General features: G+C 34.4%; 1 protein-coding gene and 1 long non-coding RNA gene across 2 annotated transcripts; both read right to left on the bottom strand.

Annotated features, from left to right (window-relative positions):
- Positions 1-734: 734 nt before the first annotated feature.
- LOC145319857 (uncharacterized) lies at positions 735-5,557 on the bottom strand. The gene is made up of 7 exons (XM_080162261.1): positions 5,551-5,557; positions 3,952-4,122; positions 3,508-3,570; positions 2,823-2,851; positions 2,145-2,247; positions 1,507-1,575; positions 735-864 (listed from the first exon to the last, which is right to left on the bottom strand). Exons 1-7 carry the CDS (start codon positions 5,555-5,557, stop codon positions 791-793), a joined length of 516 nt encoding a protein of 171 aa, XP_080018387.1. The 3' UTR covers positions 735-790.
- A 95-nt stretch (positions 5,558-5,652) lies between these two features.
- On the bottom strand, positions 5,653-7,868 carry LOC145320398 (uncharacterized). Its single transcript, XR_013880184.1, has 4 exons — positions 7,839-7,868; positions 7,709-7,760; positions 6,782-6,855; positions 5,653-5,768 (listed from the first exon to the last, which is right to left on the bottom strand). It is a non-coding gene; the product is annotated as an uncharacterized LOC145320398 (long non-coding RNA).
- Between the last annotated feature and the right edge of the window lie 4,215 nt (positions 7,869-12,083).

Here is a 12,083-nt window from a genome sequence, read left to right as displayed (position 1 = left end):
AACACTTGTAGAGTGTCAGAGCTGAATAAGTAGAATTTTAGAGTATTATATTTCGAAACAAAATTGTAAGTAAAATCGTTGCAAAACTTCTAAAATTTAGGATATTGTTTAGGACTTGATTAAAGAGATGCTTCGCTTATAACATTGTACTTTGTTGTCCTAAGAATTAGTATTTTAAAATCAGATCAATTTTGCAGGGATACCCTGACATTTTTGTCAGTAAGTCGCGCAGCTTCAGTAATAGGTTAAGAATAAATAATTCTAAAATAGTAAAAATAAAAGAAACCTTTTGAAACAAGCAATAAATTATCTATAATACAAAGAAGAAAGAAGACTTCTGTCTGTCATACAAAGGTTTTAAGGCATTTCCAACTATGATAAAGATGAAGGTTTTTGTTACCCCTACCTCCTGTTTGTGAGATTTAATATCACTATACATAAATAAATATATTAATATTTAATTAGCCCCTATACTCTAGGGGAGGGCGGGTAAGGTTAGGGAATATTTTAAAACGACCCAAAAACATTTATAAAGATTCTCTGAAAAATGCAACCCATTCGGACCAACATTTCCAGATTTCCTACGCTTTTGGACAAAAAAAAGCCTGACTTTATACTTTATATTATAGGACAAACTTGCTACTTAAATTATATGATTAAAGATTTGCTGTGTTCTTTCGCGTGTTCATCAGACAATTTTTTTAGAATCATGCAAAATTAAGCACTAAAAAACCCTTTATAAAATACTTTTATTGTTTTTTTTATGGATGGATATTTACAATATTTAGAATTAGAAATCCTCGTCAACATCCTGAAAGTTGAACTCAGCTGCATCTTCACAGTTCCGGAATCCAATTCTGTTCCCTGAAATCATATTAGGTCTTGGCAGCCGTGAGTCAGACGTCGCCGTTAAGCCTCAGGGAAATTAACCTTTTACAATTTTAGAAATCAGTTGAAAGTCTAAACCTGACCCAAATAAGGCTATCCCTCTTTTTTTTCAAAAAACGGATTTAAATTTTAGGCTTAGTCGCGGCTGACCCGCACCTGCCGAGCCCTGAATTATATGTCATTTCAGGTTGAGCACTTAGGACTGTAAATTATACTGCTATCCAATTTTTTACAAAAAACATTATTTTATTTAATTTTAATTAGTTGGTTAAAACTAGCAGTGTCCCAAGATATCAACTAAAACTTAGTGGAAGTTATTTTACAAAAATATTTTTTTATCTTTAATATTTCTATTATCTGCTGCCCCCTAGCATCTATAGACTTTGATTTAGCAGAGTGATAAGGAAAAGAAGAATGACATAAAACCGACCCATGAATTGATCAAAACCCCCTAAGGACCTAGATTAATGTAAAATGATATGTTAGTTATTTCTCGAATCGTATTAAAAACAGCTTTCCGCGGATATAAAACCATTTTTTATCCCCGAGATGCCGAAGAACCGTTTCTAACCCACCGGAAAAAATCAGTTTTTAATAAATATGAGAAAATAAACTTACAAACTCCACTTGTATCCTTTTGTGGTAAAAAATCGACTGTTGGTCCAAACAAATCACAACAGCATTTGTCTAAATGTTGAAATGCTTTTCATATGCGCTAAATAAATATTAGTTTCATCAGCAAAGTTACTCTATAGTCCACTTCGTCTGTCTGTCTGTCCTTCAGTCCGGTAAGCCTCGTGGGAAATATCAATTACTTGGCAGATATTTAAGATGATTGAATTTTTCTGTCAGGATTTCATGAACGATAATAGAGTCGTGTAGAACGGGGTGTATCTGCCTCTCCCCCCTGGTAAACTAAGGGGGTGAATACTCTCCTCTAAACCCCCTCTTGCTGTCCACCCTCCGAGCTTTTACACCCCCATTGAAAAGGATCTTTACCCATCCGATACACCCTCCTAATACAGCCAAAGTTAACGGGGAAGTTATTTAGTATACACCACCCTTTTTGTCTTTAATACACCCTCCCAAAGCTCACAGACACCATGGCAAAATTATGTGCACGCCACTGACCGATGATAACGTCTAAGTTTTGTAAAGATTCCCTAACAATGAGCATCAATTCTACAGTTATCTTGAACCGTCGGTCTATCTGTAATGCTCTTTAGGCCATCAGGTATTAATGATAATACTGTTACCAGTTGTACTGCAACCACCTTCCTCCAGGTTGTCATATTCATATCTCCATGCAAAGCAGTCATAATATCCTGGTGCTATAGGTTTCCATTCCATACAAACGCTCTATGGGTAAAATGATTTATGGTTTAAGGATTTGAAATGAAAAATAATAAGCTTAAAACCAGTTTTGTTAGATTAAAAACAACCTTAACATTTTTTAAGAATGCACCTCTAAAGTAATACTAAAATCAATATTAGTCATTTATCGTATCGTATTAAGGACAGCTTTCAGAGGATATTAAAATGAAAAATTTTAATATTAAAAAAAGTTTTGATAGCCCGGGCTTAACCAAGCTGGTATTAATTTGATGATTATTATTTCAATATTCATGGAAAATTGTGTGTTCTAATGCATCAGATAATAATCGGTTTCGAAGTCAAACTGGAAAACTTTTTCTCGTATTCATTCGAATCCGGTGGATAGGAACCGGTTCTCATCCATACGAAAAAACTATGTCTAGTATCGTATTATATCCAGCTTTCTACGAATATAGAAATGTACAATCATAAGATTAAAACCAGTTTTTTAGCCGGTGCCTTCGGCACCTCGGGGTTAAAAATCTAGTTTTAATCTCATATTTGTACTTTCTATATCTGTGGAAAGCTGTTTATAATACGATACGAGAAATAACTATTACCTCACAATCTTGGTCTGATTTACCTCTATCTAAAAATATAATTATACATTGCCAGAGATTAAGGAATGAGAAATTGAACAATTAGAATAAGGGGGTATATGATATTAAGAATCTTTTTTTATTTGGTAATTAAGCATTATGTGTCATAAAGTGTAAATAATTTGCTCACATAAACTCTATGTTTAATAATAACAAGTTGCTCCACCTAGCCTCTAGGGAAGGTTGGGGTTGGATCAAGAAAATGGCCTAAAACTACCTCATAATATATATATAAAGCTTTCCTGAAAAGTTCTGGAGATCATTTGCTAAAAAACCTTACTACTTTATATTACAGACTAGCGTCTTCGCCCCTAGCCTCTAGAGGCTTTGCCCCAAGAGGTTTGATCAAACCAATTTTTCGTATTTTAGATTTAAAAGGAAAATTTTTAAAAAAAGTTTTTGGGGGGAGGGAAATTTTTTTTTTTTGGGGGGGGGGGTGTCCCACCCTCCAAGAAAATAGTTATAAACATTCCCGGGACCTATGAGAAGCTACCCTGTAAAGGAGAACCCGATGGGTTTAACGGTTAGCGAGATCCTTCGCTACAAACAAACAAACAGATAGACAAACAAACAGACAGACAGACATCGTTCTACTTTGTATTATAGATAGAATTTTCAAAACATAGGTTTTTTCATAATTGTTTACCTATCATACATGGATTACCAAATGGTTGTGCTATATCTACAGACCTGTTCATAAACAAACAATCTAAAAGTGAATAATTAGTTGAGAATTTATAGTTAGAATGACAAAGTTTAGGAATGCCTGTATGAGTGGAATTGCATCCATTAAAAAATAAGGATCATTGTTAAGGTTCATGGCCCCTGCAAGGGCTATGAAAATGGGTGCAGCTAATTAGTTTAATCTCCCACGGAGCACTTGAAGTGAGTGAAGAAAGTCGCTCAATAAATCAGTATGTGACGTCATAAAACTTAGGGATTATCTATCTCTTTGTAGGGGTTTCCTTTCCCACTCCTCCTCTCCTCATTTCTCATTCTTATGACGTCAGAAATGTTGTTTGATCGACTTTCTTCCTTCACACTTATGAAGGAGCCACTGAACCTAAATAAAAACCTTAATAAAAGTGACCTTTGTTCACAAAACCATCTTTTGGCAAAGGTTTTATTACAAATCCATTAGTCCCATTAGTAGGCAATGGCGTGGATGATGATGCTGAACTTTCAGGTGTTGTTGGTGGTGGTGTTGGTGGTGTTGGTGGTGGACTGGATGATTTTCCTGGAGGTGCACTAGTTTGGGGGCCTGGTCAAGGAAGGGTCAATTAATCTTTTCTACTACATTCAGTTACTATCATGATTTCCTCCTTTTAAAAGCGAAGCTTTTCTATAATTAGGGTCGGTCCGTCCGTACGTCCGTCCGTACTTCCGTAACGGATAGCTTTTTCCGTTAATTTAGGCATGTTAGAATTGTCCTATCGATTTCAAATTTTGCATGGTGATTCCTTTAGTAGTTAGGTACGATTTAGAAAGCGTAGCAACTCTATAATCATTACCAAAATGTCCGTACGTCCATTTTAAACATGTTGATTTTTTTACTTTTTTAACAACAAATTTTTATGTGATCAAATCATCGGATTGATCTGATTTTTGGTATATTGATTCCTGGGACAACAAAGTATAATGTAATAAGCGAAGGAACTCTTTAATCAAGCCCTAAAAATGTAAGTATGTCCATAAAAATTATCCTGTATCAAGCAGTTTTACAACAAATTTACTTACAATTTTGCTATGACTCTTATAGATTTATATTATGATAATTAAGTTCTAACACTATACAAGTGTTAATGTCCGTTTGTCCTACCGTTTCAGTGCTTCGCTTTTATGGATGTTGTCATCCTTGTTTTTATCAAATCAGGGATTTTTAGGGATAAGACAATAGACAAAAAAATTGGTTTAGGCCTAGTGATAAAAAAACAAAATTCTTGATCTATAGATTAAAATTACTTGATTAAATGTAAATTGTAACCACCATAGCAATATCTATAATACAAAGTAGAACGATGTATGTCTGTCTGTCTGTCTGTCTGTTTATTTGTCTGTTTGTTTGTAGCGAAGGATCTCGTTAACTGCTGAAGCGATCGGGTTCTCCATTACAGGGTAACCTCTCCTAGGTCCCGGGAAGGTTTATAACTATTTTCTTGGGGGGTGGGACACTCCAACCCCCCAAAAAATAAAAATCCCCCCCCCAATTTTTTTTTAAACTAAAATTAAAATTGTGGAGTCGACTAACCCCCCCCCAAAAAAAAAAAAATTTCTACATCTTTCTTTTAAATCTAAAATAAAAATTAGTTTGATCAAACATCCTGGGGCAAAGCCCCTAGAGGCTAGGGGCGAAGCTGCTTGTAGCAATTAAAGTACCAATAGTTTTTGACCCAATGATTACCAGCATTGGAATAAAACTTTGGGTACCAGTGTAATTTACATCTCAATGTTCCCTCCCTCCTTGATATAAACCTATTTTTGAGTCTACTTAATCTTATTTAGAACAGAAGCTAACTCAAGCTAATAAACAATTGATATCAAAGATCAAGCAAACAAATAAACTAAATGATTTTAAAACATTTAGTATAATCACTTATATAACGATGAAAATACGTCTAAAAAGGAAGGATGACAGGAGAAGTGGGAAAGAAAACACCCAAAAAAGAGATGAATTTTTATGACGTCACACGTGACATTTTGGGCTTTCTCGTTATTTGATCTTACTTAACTTATCAAAACTAAAAAGCGGTGAATTGTTCTTGATTAAATTAATAAAATTAGACAATTCTACTTATATTTTTTTCTTCAGAATTGTTGATTTTCCTGGGGGTGGTTCATCAGGCGTAGGGGTATTTGCTGGTGGCGGGGTTGTGGCTTTTCCAAGTGGAGTTGCTGGACTCTTTATTCCTATCAAAACAATTTGTGAATAGTAGAAGCTTTTTATAGTGCCTTTAAACAATGACGTCATAGTGTCCTATCATAGGTCAATTAAAATGTATACCTGCCTGACATTGGTAATTTAGTCTGTGTATTGGCTTATCATTGGACATTTGTATTTTATGACGTCATTTTTCATAGGAACTATAAAGAGCTTCTAAATTGTAAATTTATTTCTATGACAAGTCATGGAGTGGATTTTTCTTCCGCGCCAATATAATTATACTAAAGTAACAGGATGTTTGTTTGTCTGTGTGTCTGTACCGAAGGATCTCGCTAACCGCTGAACCGATCGGGTTCTCCTTAACAGGGTAGATTTTCATGGGTTCTGGGAAGGTCTATAACTATTTTGTGGGAGGGTACAACCACCCTCCCAAGAGAAACGACAAAAAATCGAAAATTATTAAAATACATGGGAGACTTCCACGTAACATTAAGAGAAAGAAATAACGTAGAGACTTTAACAAACAAAAACATCTAAAATGCCACTAGAGGCCTCTAAGGGCGTAGCCGCTAGTGTTTATTGAAAGTAGATTTATAAAAAATATATGTAAAAAATGATATTTAATAAGATTCTCCGTCCATTAGTCCTGGGATGGAATTTCCAAGATTATCTACTGGCCCTACTATTAAGGGATGGAGATATACCTCTTGTAACCAAGTATCAAAGCCATAATTGGGTGAAATATAAATACTTTTTTATCTAAAGCTTAAAATTTAAAGCTCCTTTACATTGATTTATACTTTTTTATTTAAATTTATCATGCATTTCCTGTGACTAAAACATAAAGCTCTGCATAAAGCCTATAAAAAAGGGGATAACTCTAAAAATATTTGGCCAAAATATCCCGAATGACGTCATATTAGAATAATCCATTACTCTAATATGACGACATTTGGGGTACTTTGGCCAAAAAAATTTCAATTTTAGCCCCTTTTTCTGTGGGCACTATAAAAGAGCTTCAAAAAAATTTTTACTGAACCTCCACTCGAGTCTGTGTAATCACCAATTTGAAGATGCCATTCGATGGTTTGACGCTTGCAACAGTAACTAAATCTAAATTAAACCAGGTTGATAGCATTCAAGGTTAAGATAGGTTAAAACAGAAGGGGTGGGACCTAAACCACGCCCAGAAATTTATATAGTTTCCTTGAAAAGCACAGTTAAATCGGGTCAACATTTTTAGAGAAATCTGGCTTCGGATAAACAAACCTTACTACTTTATGCTGTAACTAGCGGCTACGCCCCCTAGAGGCCTCAAGGGGCACTTGAGGAGGAGAGAGTCGAATTTAATAACCCAATTTCTTATTTTAGATTTTAAAGAAAAAGTAAAAAAAAATTTGGGGGAGCGACATTTTTTTTTTGGGGGGGGGGTGCCCGGTGCCCCCTTCATCATTTTTGGGAGGGTTGGGGTGCCCCACCCCTTAAGAAAATAGTTATAAACCTTCCCAGGACCTATGAGAAGCTACCCTGTTGAGGAGAACCCGATCGGTTCAGCGGTTATCGAGATCCTTTGGTACAAACATACAGACATACACACAGACACAAAGACAAACAAACATCCTGTTACTTTATTATAAGGACTAGCGGCTACGCCCCTAGAGGCCTCTAGGGGCACTTAAGGAGAGTCAAATTTTATAACCCAATTTTATTATTTTAGATTTTAAAAGAAAAAAATTTGGGGGGGGGGTAATTTTTGCTAGGGGCGATTTCTCTTGGGAGGGTGGTGGTACCCTTCCCCAAAATAGTTATAAACCTTCCCGGGACCTATGAGAAGCTAACCTGTTAAGGAAAACCCGATCGGTTCAGTAGTTAGCGAGATCCTTCGGTACAAACACACAGACATCCTGTTACTTTAGTATAAGGATAAATCATTAATTTCAGTGAGTCTTGAAAATTTTTGTAATACCTGATATAATATACCAATATTTGTATAATTAAAGCATACTTTTTCATCATATCTTTTAAAAAAAATAATAATTTGATTTATAATAAGTAATAATCACAAAATTTTAATACTTTTAGTACATGATATTCACCTTATCAAAAAAAGGATATAGATTTAACTGAAAACATTCATATTGAAATATAAGACTTTAAAACATTTTTTTTCATTTTCAACAATAAATTGAGCGAAGCTTTATATTCTAGTGGCTTCGGCGTTATCCTCTTATATTTTTTTTCAATTTTGAAAATTTGCGCACCCCCGCCCGCCCCCCTCGACAGAGAACAACTATTTAGCCTATGTTAAGTTATAGGCTAGGGAGCCGAGCGCTGCGGCTAGGCAGGCAAGGGGGCCGAGCGCTGCGGCTAGGCAGGCTAGGGAGCCGAGCGCTGCGGCCAGAGTTCTCTTATTAAGAGAATATTACCGTGGCTTCAACCCTAGCCCATTTTGGTGATAGGATTAACTGCTTTCCCATTCCTAAGAAGTTTCACCACCCCCCCCCCCTCAAATTTAGTTTTTGAAAAAAAACATCAGATTACCCTCCCCCCCCTTTAACTCATTTCACCCTACCCCCCCCCCCCTCCCAAATAAAAAGCATGGACGTCAAATAGTATAGAAACTAGATAAGGGAATAATCGGCCAAGCCGTTTACTTGACTTTGGTCTCATTGCTAGTTTTGGACGAGAAATTGAAAATCGTCTCCTAACAATCCTCTTATAGATTTTAGCTATTTTGTGTACAGATATAAGTTTTGGAGTTGAGTTTTAGAAAAGTTTTGCTACAAAAAAAAAGCATTTTTTCAACACTTACATTAGATAATTACTCATTAAACTGAAATGAGGTTTTTGAAATGAACTAATTGTACTCCCATTATTAAACTTCCTTCACTTTGTATACCCTTTTTGTATACTAGTGACTGCGCCCTTGCATCTAGGGTTTTTTTATTCGAAGTTGTTTGGATTATAGCCTAAAACCATCCCAAGACTAAAATGTAAAAATTTAAATAACCTAAAACCAGACGAAGCCCATTTTGTTCCGAATTTGTATCACTTTTGAAAAGTGCGACTCCAGTTACGTCATATTTTTCTTTCCCGAAAAAGGGAAGGGGGAAAGAAAAAAAGGGAAGGGGGGAAGAAAAAAGAGATGAGAGAAAAGGGGGTTTTCCCCATCTCTTTTGAAGAGATTTTCTTCCCCCCTTCCCTTTTTCGGGAAAGAAAAATATGACGTAACTGGAGTCGCACTTTTCAAAAGTGATACAAATTCGGAACAAAATGGGCTTCGTCCTAAAACCATCCTATAGACCTATGTGAAGCTCACTAAAATTGTAGAATTCCATTGGTTCAATTCAGTTGTCATCGAAATCATAAGACAAAAAGACTACTTTAAAGGTTATTTGTTTTCCTATATTATGATGCAGTATGGTTTATTTAACTAAACCGATTGAGAATCCTTTATTGGGAAGCTTAACATGTGTTCTGAGATGGTTTTAAGCTATTTCTCATTAAACCTCTAGTAAACTAAAAAGAAAAAAAAGTTTATCCATCTTCTTATTTTATCTGTCTATCTACAATTTTCATTGTCCAATTGTCAATCAATTATCTTTTTTATCTACTTTTTATCTATTCTCTTTCTGAACTTTGAATACAGAGCCCTAAGGGGAGCAACCTCTACTAAACTAAAAAAAAACAAAATTTATCCATCTTATTTTATCTGTCTATCTATAATTTTCATTGTCTAATTGTCTATCAATTTACTTTTTTATTTACTAGGTATACATCTTTATCTAAAGGGTGTGCAAAAAAATGCGGACATTTTTAAAATACCGTTAGAACCACTAAAAAGTCTATTTTGAGGAAATATAAAAATGATTCCTGTGCTACGCATAGTTTAGGAGCTACGTGTTAAAGTGTCCCAATTGACTTAAAACTTGACTTGCGAGTAAATTTTGGGACATTTTACCATCTGGCTCCTAGATTATTTGTAGCACAGAAACCGTTCTTATATATATATTACAAAATGTAGGCATCTCTTTTTGCAAAATATCTTCTCTAATTTTTTTGTCATATTTTAAAATTTACTCGCAAGTCAAGTTTTACATCAGTTGGGACATTTTAACACGTAGCTCCGTAACTATACGTAGCAGAGGAAACGTTCTTATATTTCCAAAAAATATACTTCTTAGCGGTTCTAACGGTATGAGTAACATTTTTCTACTATTAACACAAGCCGTGCAATTTCAATTTTTAAAATGTTCTCATTTTTTTGCACACCCTTTATCCTGTTTTAGAATTTTAAAGAACAATGGACACGTACTCTGAAAAACTAATATAGTAGGACATATGATAATTAACATAATTACATTTAACATTTACATTGTTTTACTGTTATAAATTTTTTATTCGAGCAGTTTCGCCTTTAGTCCTATCCCTCTCTCTCTCTTTTCTCTCTCTCTCTCTCTCTCTCTCTCTCTCTCTCTCTCTCTCTCTCTCTCTCTCTCTCTCTCTCTCTCTCTCTCTCTCTCTCTCTTTCTCTCTCTCTCTCTCTCTGTCTGTCTGTCTCTCTCTTCTCTCTATAGACAAATTATTTAGCAGAATTAAAATCCTTTTACTGATTAAGACCGTTGCTTAATGTTATCGCTTTAAAATGGTTAATTTACGCTACATTGAATAAAAGCGTTTTCACAGTAAAGAACAAAAAGGAGTTTTTTTTTAATTTAGCTTTTCAAATATCTGTTCTGTTTGTCAAATTTTATTGTTATCGCTATCTTTGGTCTTATATGGGATATGACCATAGCCTAAAACCACCATAAGACTTGAATTGAGAAATAATGAAGCCTAGAGCCAATCCGGGGCCTATGTAATAATAACTATTTCTTTCGTCGTATTATAAACGGCTTTCCGCGGATATAGAATGTACAATTATATTATTGTATCTAATGATTGTACATTTTTATATTCGTAGAAAGCTGGATATAATACGATGCTAGACATAGTTTTTTTTCGTATTGATGAGAACCGGTTCCTATCCACCGGATTCGAATGAATACGAGAAAACTAAATTAAATCTCTGGATTGGTGGTTTGCGAGATCTTAACAAAAAAAGGAAATATCTTACTACTGTACATAATAAGATATCATGGTGTAATTGTTATCAATGCAGAAAATGATACATTATCTAAAGACTCAATGATCTAAAGGAACTAATAATTTAATTTTTCTTTTTCACTTTGGAAACTGTAAAAAAGCACCCATCTCCTCTATGAGAAACGATATGGTGATTTAACCCTCCAGGGCTTTTTCTAATCAAACCTAACCTAATTGGAAACCTATTGGTTCCTTTAGATTTTTAATTTCACAGTTTCATGTGCACACCTCTAAGTGTCACATGGCAAGCAGAAAATATATCGGGGAACTACGGGATAGGGATAGATACTCTAAAAGTTAAATTGTTAGACAAAAATGGAAAATTGGCATATTTACAGGGAGGGAGGGGACATTGGACTGATAATTAGTCTGGTTCACTTATTTGGGGCTCCTCATATAAATCATTATTTATTCGAACTAGCAGTGTCCAAAATCCAATCAAGAGTAGGTGTAATTTTGTTTATAATAATTGGAGAAGTCAACAATAGGACGAATAGGAGCTATAATTGTTATTTTAGTCACGTTAGAATAGTCCTATCAATTTTAAACTTTGTAAATCACTGTAAGATTTAGGTATGATTTAGAAAGCGTAGCAACTCTATATTTATTACTAGTCCGTCCATTTAAAGTATACTCAAGTTTTGCTAAATTTTTTTCTTGATATAATTATCCTATTCATCTGAGTTTTGGAACAATTAATTCCTAGGACGACAAAGTAAAATATTTTGAGCACAGCATGACTATAATCAAATCCTAAAAATATAAATACCCCACTCATCTTAATTTCAACCCAGAGGGGTAAGAAATTTTACGTTTCTGTACCCCCCCCCCCCCCAATCTTTTTTATAAGCAAAAATTACAATTACAAAATTACAATCTATCATCTATAAAAATTAGACTATAGTGTTGGTATTTTTACGATTAAGTTAATTTAATATTTTTGACAAAGAAAATTTAGTAGGATAGATTTAAATTTTTACATTCACTATGGACAATAATGCCCATTAGTAGAATAGCCAAAACACTGATCATAACATCATAATTTTAGGTCAATTGAATTTGAATTGCCGAATGTGTACACAGTTTCCTCGGTGTTTCCTCATCCTATATCAATATTTACTACTAGCTAAAAAAGCTTCAAAAAATTGAAATTTGAAAAATTTAAATTTTTAATGTATAATGTTTAAATCGTTTAT

This window comes from Acartia tonsa, chromosome 5 (assembly GCF_053477335.1).
Source record: "Acartia tonsa isolate MP-2025a chromosome 5, ASM5347733v1, whole genome shotgun sequence".
NCBI classification, from domain to species: domain Eukaryota; kingdom Metazoa; phylum Arthropoda; class Copepoda; order Calanoida; family Acartiidae; genus Acartia; species Acartia tonsa.
This window is presented reverse-complemented; position numbering and strand designations above follow the sequence as displayed.